Consider the following 17516-nt stretch of genomic DNA (forward strand, 5'->3'; position numbering starts at 1 on the left):
TTAAACAGTTCATGAAGAGACTTGATGTGATTGATGTCTGGAGGTCCAAATTCCCTAATACGAAAAGCATTTACCTGGAGCAACAAGGCTGCTTCTCATTTTTCTCGTATAGACTTTTGGCTGATTTCTAAATCAACTGACATTTCCAATACTTTAGTTGATATTCTGCCTAACTGATCATAAGGTTATCTATATAAAAATTAAGATTTCGGTAAGCACTTTAAATTCCATCAAACCATCATATTGGAAGTTAAATAGCTCTTTATTATCTCATAATACCGTTAAGTGCTGTCATTACTCAGAGGCCCCCTGAATATCTCTCAAATATGAAACTGCTTTGCTTTCTAAATTACAAAACGAACTTGATTTTTATAAATGTAAAGCTTTTGTGCGATCTAGGAGGAGATGGATGGAGCTAGGTGAACAAAATTCTGCATACTTCTTCAGGTTAGAGAAATCTAATGCCAGTTATAATAGCATGACTAAACTCAGTGTTGATGGTATCATAACAGATAATCCCAAGAAAATTTCTAATTATTGCTATAAGCTTTATAATTTATTATATACCTCTAGGTTTGATGAGGATGACACATCCTTATTTTTAGACTCAATAGTTGAACTGAATACCATAGAGGTTGATGACAAAAATCGGTGTGATGAACTGGTTTCCCTTAAAGAAATCATTGATTCTATTAACCATCTTAAAATTAACAAATCTCCAGGGAATGATGGTATTACTGCAGAATTTTATAATGTCTTCTCTGAACCCTTAGCTCCATTTCTTGCAGAAGTGTATGCAAAGATAATTCTGAAAACTTCTCTTCCTCCTAACTTGACACAGGGTGTGATTACTCTGATTCCAAAACCCAAAAAGGATCCACTTCTTATTGAAAATTGGCGTCCAATTTGTTTACTTAATACTGATTACAAGATTCTAGCTCAAATCTTGGCCCAGAGATTACAGAAAGTGATGAGCTATTTAATTGATGAATCTCAATCTGGATTTATAAAAAACAGGCACGTTTCTAATAACAGCAGATTAATTTTAGACATCCTTGACTATTCTGATTTTATTTCAAAGGAAAGTTTAATTTGTTTTGTAGACTTCTACAATGCATTTGACACCGTGGAGCATGCTTTTATTTTCCGTTGCCTTCAAAAATTTGGCTTTGGTGATTTTATTTTATAATGCCATTAGGACACTTTATGCTAATAGTAATTGCTCATTGAAATTTAGTTTTGGTATGTCACCCAGATTTAATCTTCAGAGGGGCATCAGGCAAGGATGCCCTATCTCACCCTATCTTTTCCTCCTTGGAACCCAGATTTTCTCACACTATATTAATAAAAGTACCTTGAAAGGGATTCTCATTGCAGAAAGAAAAGTAAAGATCAGCCAATTAGCATATGACACTGCTCTTTTTTAAGAGATGCCCCTTTGGTCCCTTTTGCCATCAGCACAGTTGAAAGTTTTTCTAGAGCTTCTGGTCTTTTTTAAAATTTGTCTAAATGTGAACTACTTTCAATTAAAGAGTGTAACCTTTCTACAATTAATAATATTCCAATTAAAGATGAGGTAACTCTATATGTAAACATCAAAATGATAGATGTGTATTAAATTTTTCCCCAATTATTGAGAAAACACAAAGGAAATTTTAATTATGGCTGCAAATAGACTTATCTCTGAGGGGAAGAATATTACTTGCCAAAGGGGAGGGAATATCTAGATTATTATATGCTGCTCATTCTCTCCATGTTGATAACAACGTTCTCAAAAGTACTGACAAAATTGTATTTAATTTCATATGGAAAACATTATATCAAGAAATCTGTTGTTTTGAATACTTATGAAAATGGTGGTCTCAATATGTTAGATTTCTGCACATTTAATAATACTCTTAAAATTAATTGAGCTAAACACTCTCAAAAATCCAACCTCAGTCTGGAACTTTATTCCACATTATATTTCTCCAAATTTGGTGGATTTAATTTTTTATTGCTTTGCAATTATAATGTTGAAAAAATACCAGCTAAATTATCTAAATTCCATAAGCAGGTCCTTCTCGCTTGGTCTTCTCTATACAAACATAACTTTTCTCCTCAAATATTTTATATGGAATAACAGAGATATTCTATATAAAAACAGATCATATAAGATCTATAGAAAAACGTTTCTTCCAGTGCTGGTTTGAGACAGATATTTTGCTTGTAAGTCAGTTATTTAATGCAAATGGCCTTTTATTAAACTATGAGGAATTTCTAAATCGTTTTAACATTCTCATTACCCCTAAAGAAATTGCTATTGTATTCGATGCCATACCATCTGGAGTTATTCGATCATTTCAACATATCCCCTGCCCCTCTGTTTTACCTTCCCTAGACCCTACTGTTACAATGTTGGGGAAATATTGATTTTCATCCACCTCTACTAATACATAGATGTTTCAATTCCAAATGTCACGGTTTATTGGAATACCTTTGTTTTTGGTATTGCCTGGAGGAAAATTTGGCTGATTCCTTATAGATACTTAATTACTAATAAGATAAGAGAAGTTTATTTTCGGATTATCCTACGTTTATCCTGTTAATACCTTCTTAAAGAAATTCAAAAAGATATTGATACAAATTTCTTCTTTTTGCAAACAGCACCCAGAGACTATTGTGCATTTATTTGCCGAACAAAATAAAAAAGTTGAATATATACTCTTTAGATTTGTTGGCAGATTCAGAGTAATAACAGGTAATATCTTTCAAGCTAAAATATTGTGCAAAGATAGGGGGTTTGTTTAAATGGGAATATAAGTCAAGCCAAAATTTCTTAACAAACTCGCAAGAATAAAATAAATGTATTAGGGTTTCCTCTTCATTGCCACAAAATATGCAGGTACTAGGAATATCAACATATTTGGAAACAGATGAGTTAACAGGATATATATTTATGTATATATATATATTTTTTTTTTTATATATATATTTATGCAGTATTTTAAAGTGAATTTCTTTGGTCTTATTAGGAAGAAAATATTTATGAGGCAACAACCACGCTCTTCTCCAATCTATATTATTAATTAAAGCAGCCCAATGGGATCTACCTCGAGGAACAATGCGTTCTCTCTTTTGAAATATCTGGCGAACATGTTTATTATTACATTTCTTGTCATAAATGCCAATGCCGCCCAGTAACAAAGCCGATTCCTTCATATCTCTTTTGGTGTATAATATATGGCCTTTAACCAGATGCATTAAACCTGAGGGAATAGCTCTAAGAACATTATTATATTCTTTGAAAGGAATAGAAAAGTTATGGACAGTCATGAAGCGTTCATACAACAAGACATTGCCAAAATTGTCAAATAAAGAAAAAATATAAATTAAACCTCTGTTAAACCAATTAGTGAAAAAAGAGACTTGTTCCTAACAGTTATATCCATATTATTCCCGAAGAGAGTTTTATGTGGTGAGAAGTTGTGAACGTAACACAACTTCCGCGCAAGAAGAGCCTGTTGATGAAAATTTGCTAATTTAACCAGGAGTTTATTATGCATATAATTAAATTTTAAGATAAAGGGGAGCCCTCCAATTTTATTGAATATATAATTAGGAATAAAGAACCATTAAGAATTTGGATTTATTAAACATCTTCTTAGCAAGTTTATTTTAAACGTGTAAATGGTATTATGAAAGTTTATAGCTTCAAGTCCCCCATCACTTCTACAACTAGATATCACTGCTTTTTTAAGTTATGAGACCTGTTTTTCCATATAAAGTCGAAGAAAAGTTTATTAACACCTTTAATAGTACAATCATTGACATATAAAGAAAGTGAAGGATAGACGAAGTGAGAAAGACCTTCCGCTTTAGAGAGGAGAACCCTACCATAAAGTGAGAGGTCTCTTTGTAGCCAAAGATTAAAAATATTTTGAGTCTTCTTTAATCTACTAGAAAAATTAAGTTGTTGTCTGGCTATTACATTTTTTGATACATAAATACCCAAATACTTTATTGTGTCTTTAACTGGAATACCCTGAATTAATGTGTCATCACATTTATGCAGTGACATTATCTCACATTTGGACAAATTTAGCCTTAGCCCAGAAGCACACGAGAGCTGTTTAATTATCTGAATGGCTATAGAAAGTTGACTTTTATCTTTTAAAAAAAAGAGTGGTGTCATCAGCTAGCTGAGAGATTTTAACTTCCCTATCAAAGATGGAAATACCTTTAAAATTCTGATTATGCATAATACTTAATGATAATAATTCAGTAACCAAAATAAATAAAAAAGGGGAAATCGGGCAACCCTGTCTGACACCACGTCTTATAAAAATCTTTGTGAGGTGAACATATTAACTATGACAGAGCTTGTAATTCCTTTATAAAAAATTTCAATTATATTAACAAATGAAGACCCGAAACCAAACAATTTAAGAGATTGCAGAAGAAATTCATGCTCAATGGTGTCAAAGGCCTTATAAAAGTCTAAGAAAAGCATAATAGCATCAGATTTCACAAAGTCAGCATAATCCAATAAATCTAAAACAAATCTTAAGTTATTACTAATGTGCATGCCTTTAACAAAACCTGACTGTGTTTCTGAAATAATATGATTAATCTTAAATTGTAATCTATTTGCGTATACCAAGGCCAAGATCTTATAATCAACTGTAAGAAGTGTAATTGGTCTCCAATTATCAATTAAGAGAGAATCTTTTTCAGGCTTTGGGATAAGGGAAATAATACCCTGTTTCACTGATGAAGTCATTTCTCTCTGAGCAATGCATTCACTATACATAAGAAGCAAAGGGGAGGGTATTAAATCCCAGAAATGAATGTAAACTTCTATGGAAAAACCATCAACACCAGGGGATTTCTTTTTTTTCATAGAAAATAAAGCCAATTTAATTTCCTCTATTGTCAAAGTGGCCTCACAAATATCTTTAAAATCATTATCAATGACAGGAATATGATTTCTAATTGTTTCCAAAAAATTCTCACAATTATCCATATTAAATTCAGAGGTGTAAAGGTCATTATAAAAGGTAGTAACAAAAGTAGAAATTAATTTTGGATCTGTGCATCTGACACCATTAATATTAAGGAGCGGTTAATTAATTTTTCCTGCAATTCCTCTTCTCTAATGCAAAAAAATAACTGGAATTGGTCTCTCCTTCCTCGAGCCATTTTGCTCTAGATCTTATAACCCCTCTAGCCAAGTCCAAATAGGCTTGATTAATTTGAAGATTTAACTCCCTTAAATGTAATTCTTCTTCAGGAGTTAGTTTTATTTTTGCAATAAAATATTTATTTTATTTAATAGTTCATTTATATTTTTATTTTTAGAGGCTTTTAAGTCTTTACTTCGTCTGATAGCAATCTGCCTAGCCTTAAAAAATTCACTTTATAGCTGTCCTCAGTTTTTTTTGGAAATACATCTGAAAGTATCTTTTAATATTATCATTAAAGGGAGCATCTTTTAAAAGTGAATCATTAAACTTCCAATAACCACGTAACCTATGAATTTTATCAGCATTACTACACAATTTTAAGCTTATTTGTTTATGATCTGACAGGGGTGCAAATGAATGAGAAATATCTTTAACAAACTGAAGAGCTGAGCAAGAGAGCAAAAAGAGATCAATTCTTGATTGGGAAGATCTATTTCTATTAGACCAAGTGAATTCGTGTAAATCAGAGTGAAAAAAATGCCATGTATCAGTAAGAGAAAATTCTGCACATAATAATAAAATGTTGCTATTAAAGGGTTAGTTCGCCCAATTTGCTAAATTATGTCATTAATAACTTACCCTCATGTTGTTCCAAACCCGTAAGACCTCCGTTTATTTTTGGAACACAGTTTAAGATATTTTAGATTTAGTCCGAGAGCTCTCAGTCCCTCCATTGAAGCTTTGAACGTTATACTGTCCATGTTCAGAAAGGTAAGAAAAACATCATCAAAGTAGTCCATGTGACATCAGAGGGTCAGTTAGAATTTTTTGAAGCATCGAAAATACATTTTGGTCCAAAAATAGCAAAAACTACGACTTTATTCACCATTGTCTTCTCTTCCGTGTCTGTTGTAAGACAGTTCAAAACAAAGCAGTTTGTGATATCCGGTTCGCGAACGAATCATTCGATGTAACCGGATCTTCTTGAAACAGTTCACCAAATCGAACTGAATCGTTTTTAACGGTTCGCGTCTCCAATTGGCATTAATCCGCAAAAGACTTATGCTGTAAACTTTGTTTAATGTGGCTGACACTCCCTCTGAGTTAAAACAAACCAATATCCCGAAGTAATTCATGTAACAGTACACTGACTGAACTGCTGTGTAGAGAGAACTGAAGGTGAACACCGAGCCGAGCCAGATAATGACTCGTTCTCGAGTCAAGAACCGTTTCTGTCAGACGCGTCCGATTCGAGAACCGAGGAGCTGATGATAATGCGCATGTGTGATTGCGCACGATCTAATTTTCATAACAGGGTTCAAATAATATATGTTTCTGTTGATTCATGCGCATTCTGGATTCCCAGACATTACAACAACAGCCATGAAAAAACCTCTACAAATCATTCACTCTTGTTCAATACTAATACGAACACTGTATCCGGGCATTCTCTTAAAGTGACAGTCTTTATATTAATCGAACAGCAACAACCAAGAAATCACTCACTACTCTTGATTAAAAAGCTTTTTTACTTTAATAAAGAATAATCTTTAATTTATAGTCCAAAATGCAATGCTGTTTTACATTTGATTACTTTATTTAATTTCTGTACCTAAAAACTAATGCAAGACATACCTAAAAAACCCTGAAAGTCAGTTTATTTTATTTGTATCATTACTCTATTGTATTTATTTGTGCTGTTGCTTGTAGTTAGAATATTGTTAATGATATGATAATATATATATATTTTGAAAGTATAGTTTTTCCATAAACATAGCACATACAACTATACCGAGACCGTGACTCTAAAACCACGCTTTCATTCAAAGCGACTTACAATAGATAAAATCTATAAAAAAATCAAAATAAAAAAATTATATATATATATATATATATATATATATATATATATATATATATATATATATAAAACATGTATATAATGATAGATGTTTTAAAAGAGCATCTTAATGACAAACTATCACACTGTTTTACATATGAAGATACAGTATTTTTTTAGTGCCAAAAAAAATTAATTTGACCAGAAATTGATTTTCCAATTATGTAGCCTAGTGTACAATGCTTATTTATTTTGAAGGTGACGAAGGAAGCAACAGTAGCACGAGTGCTGCTAGTGCTCCTGCTGTTGAACAAGAGAGGGTGGACAGTTCAGCTTTTGAGTCAGAGCAGGAACCTTCAGGTAAAGTTTAAGCTATAAACAAAACTAAACATGACTATATATATTTTTTTTACTCACATAAAAATATGTGCTTTTATGATTTATAAGGTCATCAGTAGTAGGACTGTGATCATTGGGACATACAATTGATGGCTGCATAAATTAATATAGATTATTGAAAGTGCTTATTTCATATTGCAGAGAAACTCAATGTGCAGAGTGAGAGAGCGAAGGATTAATAGAAAGATGATAGAGACAGTGAATGCCTTGATACTTCTTGATATTTCATTTGATTATTTTGCCCATCCACAGTATAAGGATTTTGATTTATTTTTTAAGTATAACCCAATTCAAACAGCTGAAAGAGCCAAAGAGTTTAGCAGTCTGGTGGACACATGAATTGGATGGTGGTGACTGCAGCAACAGAGGTGGCCTGGGGTGAAGTCAAATTCCCGGCCTGATTTACTGTCCCAGTACAAGGATATTTTCTTATGAAAATTATGAAAATTACATAATTTAAAAGTAGGCCTACCTGTACATTTTCTCATATATATTGTGCTAGGTCCATGACGTTTGTCAAATCAAATATTACGTTTCTAGTGTTTTATGAGTGTCGGAACGACATTACAAGGTGTTACATCACGCGAGTTTCCATACGGACATGTTATTGGCAGGACAGTAACAGCTCATAGCCTCATACAGAAACACAACCGACTAGAAAAATCAGTCTATGAAATTCTGCTCACATTGGCTTCTGCATAAGTTTTTTCTTAATTATTGTTGTTTGAAGACTTACACGAAAAATGGGGGTGCCTAAGTTTTATCGCTGGATATCGGAGCGGTATCCGTGTCTGAGTGAAGTTGTCAAAGAGCATCAGGTGAGCTAGTTTGGCTAAATATAACAGGCCTCATAGAGCTCATTTACAGCTCTTGGAACATAAACTCAAACCATACTCTAAAACCTTCGTTTTATTGTCCCGCCACCGTGAATCTGTTCGGTATAGACGAGAATTTTATCTTTATGATTTAGCAACATTAAGTTACTTCTATAATGTAAATAATAATGACTGTGTCTCATAATGCAATGAGCTCTGCGCAACGTAGGTGATTTCCATCGAGCTGTCATCATAATTATTCGACCAGCTGTGACGAGAACCACGAGCTCAAACTGTAGCAGCTGATTTAACTATCAAATCAGCAACATTTCGATCATTATTCGGAACGCTCTATGAAGCTCAGAAATGCACACTACTTTGGCAGCCCACTAGGTTTTGAGAGAGTGATTTTACTAGTTTATTTATTGTTAAAGATTTTCTCTTTGTTATTTATTGAAAGGTGAAGAAGCACCATCATGCTTTCTTTGTCAGAATGACTGTAAAACATATTTTGCTGCACTGTTTTAAATATTAACTATTAATTAATATAATAGACAACGTTTTTATTCAGATATATGTTTGACTGATGTAATTATCAGCTGAATGTACTTTGGAATTATTGACTTAATTATATATCTTAAATATTTTATGTAGCTTTTTATGTTATTTCAGTTTTAGACATTTTAAAACTTTCAATGTTAATTGATTTATTTTGCTTAGTTGCAAAGGCAGCATTTGTGATTTTCATTTTAAATCTAATAATAATAATTTATTAGATATAAATTACCAAAAACATTTTTTATGAGTTTTAAATGAAAGATTTTAATTTAGACTAAACACAGTATATAAAACCAGTGTAATAGTTGCATTGTATTGTCTTCACTTGTTATGCATTTCGTTATCTTAAAGTTTCTTATATGAATTGCAGTTTGGAGTATTTTTTTTTAACTACTCTTTAGAATTAGTCATTAGTCATATGACATTAGTCATATGTTGTCAAGTTTACACCTACCAACTTATGTGCTCTCTTTCATCTCAGATTCCAGAGTTTGACAACCTATATTTAGATATGAATGGGATCATCCACCAGTGTTCCCACCCCAATGATGAAGATGTACACTTCCGTATTTCTGAAGAGAAGATCTTTGCTGACATTTTCCACTACCTGGAGGTGCTCTTCCGCATCATCAAGCCCAGGAAAGTGTTCTTCATGGCTGTTGATGGTGTTGCACCCAGGGCCAAGATGAACCAGCAGCGTGGAAGAAGATTCCGGTATAGCAGAAGACCCGAGCATAACATTGACTTTTGACTGAATGACTTTGACTTTATAAATAACTGTATTTGGACAGATAAACACAACACACACATTGCTTCTTGAAAGTTTAAAAACCTTACCAACCTCGAAACGTTGAATGGTAGTGTATCATGAAAATGAATTTTTGAAATGCTGAAGTAATTTTATTTAGATGTCCTTTTGTGTTTTAAAGGTCAGCAAAAGAAGCTGAGGAGAAAATCAAGAAGGCCTTGGAGAAGGGTGAAGTTTTGCCCACAGAGGCCAGATTTGACTCAAACTGCATCACCCCTGGTTTGTGTGCACCTTTATTGGTCTTATACTGTCCTAGTGATGTTATATACTATTATTTTTCTATCTACAGATTTGAACTTTAAAGGCATAATATGAATCCGTGGCTAAGATCTACATTTTACGGTTTAAATCATGTATTGGGTGGTTGTTACTGGCTGTCTGGTGTTTTTTTTTTATGGGACTTTTTTGCTGACAAATCCTGATGTGTAATGTTTAATGAGTTATCTGTTTCTCTTACTTGACCTCTGTAGGAACGGATTTCATGGCCAGGCTGCAGGAACAGCTGAAATATTTTGTTCACAATAAACTGTCCACAGACAAATCGTGGCAAAGAGTGAATGTGTATTTGTCTGGTCATGAGGTGAGTAACATGGCTTCAAAGCTTTGTGTCGTGTGTGTTTCTGTGAAGTTCTTCCAACTCCTGTTTCTTCTCAGACCCCTGGTGAAGGAGAGCACAAGATCATGGAGTTCATTCGTTCTGAGACCACCAAACCGGGTCATGACCCAAACACAAGACACTGCCTTTATGGTCTGGATGCCGACCTGGTGAGTACAGCTGTGTATAACAGAGACATTTCGGTCATAGTCATATCAGTTATTTTGGGATTTATTTTAAGCTGTCTTTCTTCTCATTTCTCTTTTTTTGTAGATAATGCTTGGCTTGACCAGCCATGAGCCTAACTTTTCTCTCCTCAGGGAGGAGGTTCGCTTTGGAGGCAAAAAGTCACAAAAGAGGTAAGTGTGGCATTATTTTCACTTGCATTAAGATTGTTTTTCTTTATAATGTGTTTTTCTGCTCTGTAGGATAACAGCTCCTGAAGAGACGACCTTTCACCTGCTACATCTTTCCCTTATGAGGGAATACATCGACTATGAGTTTTCAGAGCTCAGGGTGAGAATATATGACTCTCTCTTATATGGCACAAATCTTACTTAAAGCTAAATGAATGACAAAGACATTGTAGACAATATACTGACTGTCTGTATTTCCATCAGAATAAGATCTCATTTGAGTACAACCTGGAGCGGATCATCGATGACTGGGTTCTGATGGGTTTCCTGGTGGGGAACGACTTCATCCCTCATCTTCCTCACCTGCACATCAATCACGATGCACTGCCGCTGCTCTATCGAACTTACATCAGCGTGCTGCCCAGTCTGGGGGGTGAGTCAGTGTAATAGTAGATCACAGCGCAGACTTGTGATGAAAGCGTAATGCTGAGATTAATGCTGATCACTGTCGTCTCCATCAGGTTACCTGAATGAAAACGGTCATCTCAACCTTGCCAACTTTGAAAAGTACCTTGAGAAGTTGTCAGAAGTGAGTGTTAGGTATTTTTATTTTATTATGGTATTATTTTATTTACTTAATTATTAAAAGACTTAAAAAATTTTTATTTACCAAGGATGCATTAAATTGACCTGAAGACATTTATAATGTTAGACAGGTTTTTACTTAAAATAAATGCTGTTTCAATTCATTAAAGAATGTTGAATAAAAAGTGTTTCACAGTTTACACATAATTAATAAGCAGCACAACTGTTTTCAACATTGATAATAGGAATATTTTCCTGAGCACAGAATCAGCATATGGGACCACAAAACCAAGTGTAAATTTTTCGAAATTAGCTGAATAAGCTTTCTATTGATGTATGGTTTATTAGAATCGGACAATATTTGGCCGAGATACAACTGTTTGAAAATCTGGAATCCGACGGTGCAAAAAAGTCTTAATATTGAGAAAATCACTTTTGAAGTTGTCAAAATAAAGTCCTTAGCAATGCATGTTACTAATCAAAAATTAAATTGATATATTTATGGTAGGAAATTTACAAAACATCTTCATGGAACATGATCTTTACTTAATATCCTAATGATTTTTGGCATAAAAGAAAAAAAAAATTCTAAAATTTTGACCTATACAATGTATTTCTGGCTATTGCTACAAATATACCCCAGCGACTTAAGACCGGTTTTGTGGTCCAGGGTCACATATTAGAATGATTTCTTACGTATCATGTGACTCTGAAGACTGTAGTAATGACTAAAATAAGTAATGAAAAAATTCAGCTTTGTCATCACATGAATTAATTACATTTTACAATATAGTGAAATATTTTAAAGTTATTTTTTTTAAAGTATTTTTAGTTATTTTAAATAGATAAAAATCACAATATAATATTTTTACTTAGAAACAGTGTGAAAAGCATGCCTTGATAATTTTTTTAAATGTTTTAATTTTTTTTTGTGTTTTGCATTTATTATTTTCAACAGTACATTACTGTATCTGATTAACACACACACACACACACACACTAAATATCAGTCATTTAATTTTTTTCCCCAAATAAATTATATAACAAATCAAATACATATTTGTTCTCTGGAAGCTTGTCTAAATGACACAATTTTTATTAATTGTTTTTGACTGCATTCGTGACATGGGTCACCTCTCGGATGCCAAATACAGACAACACCTGTAACATGAAAAGCAGAATAGGTATTGCTTGGTAGCACATGGCACTGAAGAAGATTTAATACCCGAAAACATTCTGCACCATTGTGCTTTTTTTTGTACATATTTTTGAGCAATAAATGTTAAAAGCCTTTGAATTTGGACGAGTACCCATCTCTTTCATCTTCATATAACCAGGAAAGGTTATTGATTGAAAATCCACCCCGTTCAGCTCTTGCTCTGTCATCACCCTCTTCTCTGTTTTCAGTTCGACCGGGAGCACTTCAGCGAGGTGTTTGTAGATCTGAAGTGGTTTGAGAGTAAGGTGGGGAACAAATACCTGAACGAAGCAGCCGGGCTGGCAGCCGAGGAGGCCGGTGTCAAAGACATGAAGAAGAGTAAGGTGAATATGAGCAGAATGCAGTAAGACGGATGGCACACCCAAGCACACTGTATGAGGTGGAATTTTTCATCTCATATCAGAATCCAATTTTCTTATTCACTTTTAAAATCATCACAAACAATGAGCAGCCTGTCCTAGTTTTGAAGAGGGGGTGTTAGAAGTACCCATTTGCTGCCTCCATTGTCTCCTGTGAGTCAGGTTCAGTTTTAGTTACCAGGTTCCTGTCTTCTAAATGAATGTGCTGCTGTTTCTGCTTTCACCTCTTTTGTCTCTTCATCAATAGGGCTTTGATAATTGAGAAATTTTGTCTTAGTTTGTGCAATAGCAATGCTGGTTGCATTGTGTTGTTCTCTTGCTGGTCTATAATATGTATTTAAAATAAATAATATATATATATATATATTTTTAAATGGTTTATTATCCTATGACTTGTCGTCATTCCAAATCAGTTTGTTGTTGTTTTTTTTTTTTTTTTCCTCTCTTTTTTTTTCTTTTTTTCTATGCAGTGCACAAAAGAGAACTATTGATGCATGACATTTTCGGCAACTTAAAAAATAGGAACTTTTGGTCTCAGCTGTAATCATTGAATGAAACCGTGTCATTTAAAGGGATAGCTCAACCAAAAATAAAAATTAATTTGCTCACTTGATCATTCCAAACCTGTATGAATTAATTTTTTCTGCTGAGCACACCCACTAATTTGGGTTAACCAAACAGCTAACGGTAGCCATGGAGTTCCATTGATTTCCAAGTAAATGGCTACCGTCAGCTATTTGGCTACCAGCATTCTTTTAAAATCTTATTTGTGCTTAACATGGTAAACAAACTCATAAAGTTTTGACACAATGTCAGGGTGAGGAAATTATAGAATGTTTCAGTTTTAAACTACTAATGTACTATATTCTATGCTTAGTGATATATTATTCGGTGAAAAACATTTCAGTCATTAATCACTGATGGACCACTTATTTTTTCCAGTCTGCGGAAGACTCCCTGTGCCTCGCCGCTCTTGATGGTGTCGAAGAGTCTCATAGCACTTCAGGAAGAGGTACACAAATCCAAACCCCATGTCCATTACTGTTGATCATTGTTCTGGACATTGGCTTGCACTTTATTTTATAATCCTGTGCATTTTCTATGCACAACCCTGAACATAACCTTATACCTAACCTTATCAAGGCCAAGTAATAAGTAACCTTATACTACCCATTACTTTCTTGTGTAAGTACACTGTTAGTGCACACAATATAAAATGAAGTACAATAACATATTTTAAAGCCTTCAGCTTCTAAATAAGGCTTCATATTGTCCACAATGCACTCGAAGGCACAGAGGAAGACGGTGAAGATGATGACATGTTTGAAACAGAGTTTCGACAATACAAGCGCACCTACTACATGACCAAGATGGACGTTGAAGTCGTCTCCGAGTGAGTCTCCATTCAACTCCATTTTAACTTTGGAAAGGATGAAAGCATGTTTTCTCTGTGTCTTAAAATGAACCATTCCGGGAAGATAATTTTTTTTTCCATTTCATGTTGCAGTGTGTTTTTGGCCAATCAGGCTAAATGTTACGTGGAGGGGATCCAGTGGATCTTGCATTACTACTACCATGGAGTTCAGTCTTGGAGCTGGTGAGCTGATAGAGAGAGTGGAAAAATACAGTGAAGTGTGCTTATAAGGAGAGCTGCGGGATTTGAGAGATGTCTTTTTTTTCTATTTAAAAAAAGAAAAATCAAGGTTTGATGCACTTGATTGTTGGTAATAATAAGAAATAATATATTATATTATTAATATTAATCTAATATTTAGATTTTAGTATATAGATAGATTTCTAGATTTTTAATATAAATATAAAAATTTAGTTTTTTATATTTCGCTGTAAAATATATATTTTTAGGAACAATATAATTGTAAAATTACAATGCTAACATTTATTGCTTAATTTCTAGTTTATGTTATGACGGAAAACTGCCCTTGTTTCTCGTTACCAGTATTTGAAGGTGATTGGCCCATTTTGCATTCCTAAATGCACATTAATATTAATACATGCTTTATTACTATTATGCAGATCTACTTAAAAGTATCAGGGACATGTATTAAATAAAAACATTTAATTGGGTTGTTTTTGATGCAGTGGCTGTTTCAAAGGACTTTGCTTTCCTCTCAAATCTCTACAGGTATTATCCGAACCACTATGCTCCCTTCCTTTCTGATGTGAGGAACATCTCTAGTCTCAAGTTGGCATTTGATTTGGGCAAACCCTTCATGCCGTTCCAGCAGCTCTTGGCTGTTCTGCCTTCAGCCAGCAAAGAGCTTCTTCCACAGTGTTACCAGGTGACACACTCGCTTCACGTCCCCGTCACGTCAATGCTCCTTATAGAAACTCTCCCTCATTTATTGGCTCTCTGTCCTTCACAGCATCTGATGACGTCACCGGGCTCACCCATCGTTGAGTATTACCCACAAGACTTCAAAACGGACCTCAATGGCAAACAGCAGGAGTGGGAAGCCGTGGTGCTCATCCCGTTTATCGACGAGGTGCTTTAAACATCTTTTTCACCATACCGACTGCGATGGAAGTGCAGTTTCATGATATGATATTGGTTTGTTTTCAGAAATGCTTGTTAGCTGCTATGGAGCCCTACACTGTTAAACTGACTCCATCAGAGAAGGCCAGGAACAGACATACAGAGTGTGCCGTCTACTGCTTTGATAAAGAGCTGGACTATGTCTACAACTCCCCCCTCCTCCAGCTCTTCCCCAACATCCTCCACTGCCACGTCAGGTATGTCCTGCCTGCCCAGTATATTTCACCCACTCACATGTTAACATGGTGTGATGATGATGATAAACCATGCGCTCAGTTTAATATAGTGTCATTTGTATTTACATGAACACTTTTCACTTTACAGTTACAGATAAATGTAATTATTATTAGTTCTATTTATTATTATTTTTACACTGTGCACTTTATAATTATCACATAAATTTGAATTAGTAAATCAGATTTTTCTCTTTACAATGAAGAAACTTTAAATTGAATAATGTTTTGGTTTGAATGTCACTTTTGTGTTTACATGTATACTTTACACTTCACATCAGCACGCTCTGAACAGTGTCAGCGCTTGATGTATTATATGTTGTCTTGTGGAAATTGCATGCACCATGTTTGGTTTTTTTAGGCAAACACCGATCCCCATGGATGCCTGGCGTGTCCCACTAGATCATGTAGGGCATAGGGTTGACAGAGGAGCTCTTTATTTCTGTGGCTTCCCCACCTTACAGCACATCCGTCATAAGGTAAATAATCCACAACCTGCCTGTCTGCAGATTATCACTTATTATCCCATTATTGAGGATCAGTATCAGATCATACAGGATTAATGCAGATTTTTCTGTTGTATTTCTCACACAGTTTTATAAGAAGAAAACTGGAGTGACGGTGTTTCAACAAAGCAGCAGAGGGGAGAACATGATGCTGGAGATTTTAGCCAGCCAGGAGCTGGAACAGGTGAGCAGTTTGTCCCCTCACACTAAAGGCGCTTCACTTGTAGACTTGATTGTGTTAATGACTACCTCAGACAAGAGTTTCTGCAAGTCTTAAAAAAACCTTCTTTTCAATTAATGATGTTTTATGGTGATTTGGTAAAACATGTGACTGTATTCCAGGTGGAAGACGTTGCAGCGCTGGTTCTTGGAAAGCCTTTGTTTGTGAACTGGCCTCATTTGATGGAAGCTCGGGTTGTAGCGGTTTCAGATGGAGAAACAAAGTTTGTTTTGTTTTTACTCTATTGATATTTCTAAATGATTTGCTGCCATATGGAGTCATGTAGCTCACTCAAACTCTCTCTTTTAGTCTGTTAATTGTGTCTCCTTACTCTGCAGGTTTTCTTTGGATGAACCATCACAGGTGCTGTATGTGGGTGACACACCACCGCCTACTAAAGTCACTCGTCTGACTGATAAAGAGCAGAAGGACTGGGTCAAAGATGTTCAAGGCCTCTCAGAGCAGTATGCTGCCCTTTTTATTCACGTTATTTGTCATTTTTAATAATTGACTCAAAAAGACAAATCTGATTCAGTCTTTTATTGTCTGATGTATACATTGGACAAAAAAAAGGCTCACATCATTTTTTTTTTTAGCTGCAATGTGATTATCTGACTGTGATTTATCTGACTTTTTTTCCTTCATTGTGGTGTAATTAATTGTCACTGCAAATTTGACCATACTTTATGCCTAGAGGTAGTGGTATCTGTACAGTATAAACTCATTTCTCAGTAGTCCTTTAATCTCAGCTATGCATGTTCAGAGAATAGAAAGCTTTGCATATTTTTAAATTCTGCCAAGTTGAGTGTGAATGTATGATTGTCCGTATGTAAAATATGACTTTATCTGCATTTCAGCTTCGGCAAGCGCAAAGGCATTGTGATCAATGAGACAGATGTTGTGGTATACGGCCAGCTGCTGACAGGCAGGAAGTATGTCATTGGTCAGAGCGGAAAGGTCCATTTGCAAAAGCAGTTTGCCAAACAGGTCCTGCCCTTTCCATACCAGACTATCGTGAAGGTAAATAATCCCACCAGCCCAAATGTTAACCGGAATTCTAACCAAGAACCTGAAGTTCTTCAAAATGTGAAGTTGTTCAGATGATTAAACCATGCTGTTTTTTTTTTGTTTTTTTTTCACTTCAGGATATCAAAGCGTTTGATTCATCATTGGCTCGCTTCAAGACACTGGAGGAGCTGTTTCCCCCAGGAACCGTTGTCTTTATGGTTGGAAACCCATATTACGGTGCAATGGGAGATGTATGTACTGTTTTTTCTGCTCTCCGGACCAGCTCCAATAGTTAA

General features: G+C 34.7%; 1 protein-coding gene across 4 annotated transcripts in view; it reads left to right on the forward strand.

The window, feature by feature from the left end:
* The window catches only part of LOC132155091 (5'-3' exoribonuclease 1-like), a 77479-nt gene that overhangs the window by 48454 nt on the left and 11509 nt on the right, over positions 1 to 17516 (forward strand). For 3 of the 4 annotated variants that reach the window (XM_059563876.1, XM_059563878.1, XM_059563879.1), the window contains exons 1-22: positions 8025 to 8222; positions 9259 to 9491; positions 9707 to 9804; positions 10056 to 10165; positions 10240 to 10350; positions 10454 to 10539; positions 10609 to 10696; positions 10801 to 10969; positions 11058 to 11125; positions 12529 to 12663; positions 13642 to 13711; positions 13990 to 14092; positions 14207 to 14296; positions 14843 to 14999; positions 15084 to 15203; positions 15281 to 15450; positions 15848 to 15965; positions 16081 to 16176; positions 16335 to 16435; positions 16551 to 16676; positions 17070 to 17232; positions 17358 to 17471. In XM_059563876.1, coding sequence (XP_059419859.1) covers positions 8148 to 8222; positions 9259 to 9491; positions 9707 to 9804; positions 10056 to 10165; positions 10240 to 10350; positions 10454 to 10539; positions 10609 to 10696; positions 10801 to 10969; positions 11058 to 11125; positions 12529 to 12663; positions 13642 to 13711; positions 13990 to 14092; positions 14207 to 14296; positions 14843 to 14999; positions 15084 to 15203; positions 15281 to 15450; positions 15848 to 15965; positions 16081 to 16176; positions 16335 to 16435; positions 16551 to 16676; positions 17070 to 17232; positions 17358 to 17471 — 2601 coding nt within the window. In that variant the 5' untranslated portion in view covers positions 8025 to 8147. Of the gene's footprint in view, positions 1 to 8024; positions 8223 to 9258; positions 9492 to 9706; positions 9805 to 10055; positions 10166 to 10239; positions 10351 to 10453; positions 10540 to 10608; positions 10697 to 10800; positions 10970 to 11057; positions 11126 to 12528; positions 12664 to 13641; positions 13712 to 13989; positions 14093 to 14206; positions 14297 to 14842; positions 15000 to 15083; positions 15204 to 15280; positions 15451 to 15847; positions 15966 to 16080; positions 16177 to 16334; positions 16436 to 16550; positions 16677 to 17069; positions 17233 to 17357; positions 17472 to 17516 lie in introns of those variants that run through there. The other variant, XM_059563877.1, reaches the window with a different exon arrangement.

Source organism: Carassius carassius, chromosome 12 (genome assembly GCF_963082965.1).
Source record: "Carassius carassius chromosome 12, fCarCar2.1, whole genome shotgun sequence".
Lineage (NCBI taxonomy): Eukaryota > Metazoa > Chordata > Actinopteri > Cypriniformes > Cyprinidae > Carassius > Carassius carassius.